The sequence below is a fragment of the Papilio polytes genome, unplaced genomic scaffold (assembly GCF_000836215.1).
Source record: "Papilio polytes unplaced genomic scaffold, Ppol_1.0 DF824292.1, whole genome shotgun sequence".
In the NCBI taxonomy this organism is placed as follows: Eukaryota; Metazoa; Arthropoda; class Insecta; order Lepidoptera; family Papilionidae; genus Papilio; species Papilio polytes.
The window spans coordinates 437,837-443,973 of NW_013524912.1; the positions used below are offsets into that span (position 1 = coordinate 437,837).

The 6,137-nt window shown below is 30.8% G+C and overlaps 1 protein-coding gene across 2 annotated transcripts; it reads left to right on the forward strand.

Moving 5' to 3' along the window:
• The first annotated feature begins 439 nt into the window (after positions 1–439).
• LOC106102622 (kunitz-type serine protease inhibitor A-like) lies at positions 440–3,012 on the forward strand. 2 transcript variants are annotated; one of them, XM_013282171.1, is made up of 6 exons: positions 440–631; positions 889–1,007; positions 1,256–1,359; positions 1,815–2,006; positions 2,246–2,333; positions 2,805–3,012. In XM_013282171.1, exons 3-6 carry the CDS (start codon positions 1,335–1,337, stop codon positions 2,977–2,979), a joined length of 480 nt encoding a protein of 159 aa, XP_013137625.1. In that variant the 5' UTR covers positions 440–631; positions 889–1,007; positions 1,256–1,334; the 3' UTR covers positions 2,980–3,012. The 2 variants fall into 2 exon arrangements, with proteins under 2 accessions (XP_013137625.1, XP_013137618.1); XM_013282164.1 differs by lacking the exon at positions 440–631 and adding an exon at positions 644–757.
• Positions 3,013–6,137: the final 3,125 nt, after the last annotated feature.

Sequence of the window (6,137 nt, forward strand, 5' to 3'; positions counted from 1 at the left end):
GCATTCTATTGAATGATTCTTTTTTCTGGAATAAAATATATGGAATTCTTCTTATAATGTAAAACAAGTTCTACTTCTAGATCATTATTTTCTAAACAATTAATTTACAGTTGCGTTTATTTAAACACATTTTATTACTGCCTTTCTTAATTTTAGTGCTCTCTTTCTTATTTCAGGCGAGTACATTAAAGTAATATTATTAAGAACAGTTAAATAGGTAAGTAAAATAGGGTTAAATCAATTTTGAAACTTATTCGAATTGGTGTACACTATCAATCTGTGACGATAGCTGCTACTGATAACCTTAATTTATCTGTGATCAACAGTCAACAACAATTTGTCTCCCTGACAGATGTCATGTCAAGTACCGCGTACTAGTAATGACTCAACTGCAAAGATGACCTGCAAATCAGCTCACGGCTCAAATGGGTGAAAAAGATCAGTGAACCCGTTCAACTCAATATGGACTAGCATTGAAATACGATCTACGTGAGCTGCAACACTACAGTTTGTAACTCGTCGGCCCTCATGGTTATAGTTCATCAATTTTAGCTTTGTGTTGTGAAATTATCAAATTTAGTCGTTGAGCTGTCGCTTAATAGTCAAGGGCTATATGAACTGATCTGAACAGGTACAGAGTTAATTTAACGTCTAGCACGTACACAATATAACCTATTCTATTCTAAGTAAAATGTTTAGAAACCAACAAACACTTTCTTATCACAAACAATGACAAGAAAGTATACTGACTTTTCAGGTAATACATATTTTACTTTTGATTGATCTATATAAAACTAATGATAATTATATCGTATTATCTGTAAAAATATGTAAATGAAATTGTTTTTTAGATGAAGATGTTCATAATATATATTTCATTAATTACAGTCATCGATTGAAAGCGTTATAAAAATGTACAATGAAAAAGAAACACAAATGGATGCCATACAAGCAGTGGGATTTTGGAACTTATGTTTGAAATAGAAATAATTGGTGTTTTTTTTAAGGTATGATTTTAATATATCTATTACTGTTTGTATGATTCTGAAAACAAGAAAGGAAATTGTTTTTATGTCAAATGTATGTAGTTAATATTTTATTTAATAAATCTTTTTATACTTTTTTTTATTGCTGCCAAACAATAACAGTTTCCAATAAAAACTTTAGTTATGTTAGTTTCTTGAAGTATGGAAATATTAAATGGATGGTTGAAATGTGTACTATTAGTAATTATTTTTAATGTACATTGTTACAGATGTACGAAAAGTTCAGAAGGCCGCACTGTGAAGACAACAAAATACAGAGTCTTCTCCGGCCCCACAAGAAGTATTTGCATGCAAATTGATGACACATTAAAAGGTGCCAAATTACAAACTACTTACAATACCACATAAAGTATAATGTAATTGTAAATTATAAAGAGGAAAGATTTGTATTTTTTAATTTTTGTATGTATTCAATTCATGTAAAAAACTAATGGGCTGTTAAAAAAAAATCTATCACCATTAGAAAGGTAATTTATCTGAGAGTAACATAGGCTGTGATTATTTTATTAATTTCACATGGGCGATGTTGAGAGGAACAGCTAGTATACCATATTTTTATAGACTAGTGACCCATTCTAGCATCCCTCGGGTGGTATAAGTGGCTATGGTAATAAAGTATAAAATGAAAGTTTTAGTTGAAAATATTCAGACAGATTTTTTGCAAAACACCTTATATTGTGGTTTTTATAACAATGTGACAGTTGCATGTACAATGTCTAATAAGTAAATGTAAATTAAACCTTATGCTTGTATAATTTTATTTTCCAGCAAGACACAAATCATGTTTCCTAAGACCGGACACAGGACCATGCAGAGCTGACTTAATACAATGGTATTATGATGTGAAGCAAGGCAGATGCTTTCGGTTCTTCTGGGGCGGTTGTCAAGGCAACGGCAACAGATTTGAAACTCACGAAGATTGCAAAGACTATTGTAAACTCAATATCACAGAACATACAGGTAAATAAAATAGATAGTCAGACAAATAGTTTCATCTTAAGAGATTTCTGAGAACTTGGAGGATCAATTTGGCATATTAAAGTAAATTTAGTCTAAAGTAACTGTTTTATGGCTCTTATCAACAACCATCTTATAAATTTCAGGGTTCCTTAAGCAGTATTAACTTGCTTTTTAGTAAGATTCTTTTTTTGCCTATCTCAGATATAACTTAAGTAATATTGTTATTTGTTTGTTTTCAGCACACATACCATTCTTTTGCTCGGTTTTGTTTGACTATGGAACCTGCTTTGGTCATTACTTCCGCTGGGGTTGGGACAAGATGACAAAGTAAGAGTTCGTTATTGTTTTATTTTTTAATATGCCTTTTATAAAGATATAGTCAAAAAAGGATATCTAGTGAGTACCTGTGAGAGTGGTGTTGCTATTTATTGCTATCAGAAAATAGAACACAGAAATTGGCATAAAAGAAAAAAATTACAAAAATCAATAATTACAGATACAGTCATAGACATGTATAAATAGATAGGTGATTGGAAATTACAGCTTTAGCTTTATTTCGACATGAACGCGCTTTTTGATGCTAGTTGTAGTTAAGTCTATATCATTAGTTCTAAAACTCTTTACTTCGACAGTACGCAACAGTCAGCGTCAAACTGATGAAAATCAAATAGACCCATAAAAGTTTATAACCTGTCCATTTATAGAGCGATCTTAATTGTTAGTGAGCTATCTTAATTTGTGTTTTTTTATGTCTAGTAGGTGGCTACTAAAATATAAAGATTCCTTGATCTGTTCCAGGACTTGTAAGAGATATTTGTACTCAGGCTGTGGAGGAAATCAGAATAACTTTCAAACACGTGATGAATGTTTCAAGACATGCCTTATACCGCCGAGCAACTCAATGAAAGAAATAAGAACTTTCACGACTTGCATCCCAGTCAACTATATACCTGCGAGATATCCAAGATTTTAAAAACTAAGTCTTAATATTAATAACATTTTTTACTAAGAATAATTTTTTTATTACTCCTATAACTTTGAATGAAAAATCACTATAAAACACGATATTTTTCAATGGTTTCGGTGCCATTTTGTGAAAATTAGACTTCATATCTTACTAATATACGACAAACTGACAGACTGGTTCGGTGTCTCGGTGGGTTTAAGCCGGTATCTATTCCTCCTGGTAATGGATGCTTTGACATTAAACATACAGGAGGAGGCACCCTGGTGTATGCTTTATGCCGATGACATCGTGCTTGTCGGGGAGGATGAATGCGAGGTACAGAGCAGGTTGGAAGAATGGCGGGTTAAATTAAATGTTTGCAACTACGTATCTTATAAACGGCTTAAAGGATTTTAATGAAATCTAGCATAAATTAAGAATATAGGCTACTTAGGATCTTAATTCCGCGCGGACTGAGTCAAAAATGTATCTTAAATTACTGTGTGGTAAAGTAGGTTTGTTTTGGGGAAAGACTTTTTTTTTAGTTTATTTGTATTGAGCTAATAATTTGGAACAGGGCGACCTAAGACTGTTAGTTCCGCCTTTCTGCTTATTGATTTTATTTTTTATTTATTTGTTGAGATGAACCAATAGGACAAGATTATAACACATATTTCTACACAATACAATAAGTAACAGGCATGTATTTTGTCCAAATCATAGGTTTAGACGACATACATAGAAAATTAACAACACTAGTAACAATAGTAAAACAGTAAGAAGAATATGTTAAATGTAATTTCCTATAAAAACTTTCGTTTAAGAGATATATTAAAGAATATTTATTCGATGTACCAGAGCTATTAATAAAAATGAGACTTTTATTACATGACTGCTTTTCTATTGAAGTTCGGAACATTACGTTTTAGACATATTGAATTCTTACGTTACTTTATGTGATCTGGTTTTAAAATACTTACAAACATTTCGTTTACAGATATTTTGCGAAATTTTACATAAAATTTCACAACAATTTTTATACTCTGTTGATAAATCTAATATGCAGTAAAATCACTTTGTTATTCTGTAGGAAAAAGTCGGCGAAGCAAAAGTGAACACGGGTTTATAGTAAAGATGAAATATTTTCCGATTATGTTATCTTTTTTCATCGCAATTCTGATTTGCGTTCACTTTGTTAATGCTGTAAGTAACTTTAAAATGTTATGTTTTGCTCAGTGTTTTCATATATTTTATCATGATTGCAGTAGTATTCATTAATTAGCTTATTGATGATTTTAATGTTAGCACTGATAAATTGCTCCAAAACAATTGTTAGGCGTTAAATTTTCAAAGGTTTATTTCAATTTGAGACAATAAAAAATATATCACACTAAACAGTACATAGTAATTTAATTATACTGAATCTATAAATTTCTTATTAAATTAGGCGACCTGTGGACGATGATTTAGTAACGGGTAATAAAAAAATTTGCACTCAAAACTGAACCTTAGAGCCTTGGGTTAAGGGAGATATTTTGGATTTCCATTTGACGCGATCCTAACTCGGGTTTTGATTTTTTAAATCAATTGAAATTAATAGTAACGAGGCTATAATGTACCTCAATTTAAACAAACATGAAACTATCTATAAAACATAAAAAAAAATGTTTAAAAATCCTTCATTGATTCGAAACAGTTTTGTACAGTCAGCCGGACTCCTAAGCTAGTAGAAAGCTAATAAAAAGTATGTCATAGAGTCAATTTGTTATTTTGTTGTTCGTAGGATGAACACAAGAAAAAGAAATCTCGTAGCGTCATGGGAATATTCAGAGAAAAAATGAAAAAAGTCAATGAATTCTTTAAAAAATCCATAAAAAATGTAAAATCTCGCGTGAGGAAAATGTTGTCACCGGAGAAATTAGCAAATAAAGAAGTGACATATTCAGTGCATTAAAATTATTCGAGATAAAAAATGTTTTTAATTGGAATAATAGATAATATTCACTATATAGTTTAGCATATAATATTTAGTATCTGCAATATGTTTTATAGCTCAGTTTTTGTTGTTATCATATCTATCATACTTCATACTTATATCAGAAAGGCTAAAGTTAAGATGGATATTTGTAGAGTTTGTAGCGTAAACGGTTGAACAGATTTCGGTGAAATTTGGTACAGATGTAGAGGATAGTCTGGAAGAACACATAGGCTACACTTCATTTTTTTTAATTCCACACGGACGGAGTCGCGGGCGACAGCTAGAAAATAATATATGTTGACACATTACCGAGAAAAACATTGTCGTAGTCTTTGCTATGCTTTAAAGTTTTTCATCGTATATTTTTTAATTTATCAAATGAAATCTTGTTTCAGTGTTCGGTATGTTCACCTTATGTATCGAAGGGAGTTCCCGGAAATCCATTTTATAAAATGCCAATGCCAAAGAGAAGATTTTTATTTCGTGTTGCCAATAGTCCTTCACCATACTAACTTTTCTTGGTTTTAATATCTAATCTTTATAATTTAAAAATATTTACAATTTAAAAATCTTTAAAAGTATATGTTTTTTTGGGGGATGGCAAACCATCAGACGCGTCGTCTAATTGACAACGAAGTCTATAAAGATCTGCAAACGTTAAAGAAATCAGAGATGGTTCTCGAAAAAATTAGGGTAGATAAGAGTGTGGCACAACAGTTGTAAAAACGAAATACAGAAAACAAAACTCCTAGATGATTTTAATAAAAGCATTTCATGTTACATCTGTTTACTTTCTGTATTTTGTTTTAACACGATCTTAATTAACAAAGTGTAATATCTGACAGGGAAAACGTGAAATAAAAAAAGTCCAAAATCAACGAAGGAATAATGCCGAAACCACTCTGTCACCAAAAATAAAAGATATCATGTTACAGCTTAAAGACAGCAGTTTGCTAAAGAAGAAATCAAATTATAAATTGATTCTGAAGGAGTTAAAAGGCATTTTTCATAAGGACGAGACAACTGTATGTGCGAGGTGTAAACTATAAAATTGGAACACATTAAAAAAGCGAGTTTTTATTGTACCTATCTATATTTTTTAAACCAATGAATATCTTTTAATTGAGAAAATACGGATTGGAAATACATAAGAAACATTATTATCTTTCCCAATCTAACAAATGACTAATTAATAACATAACCTCGA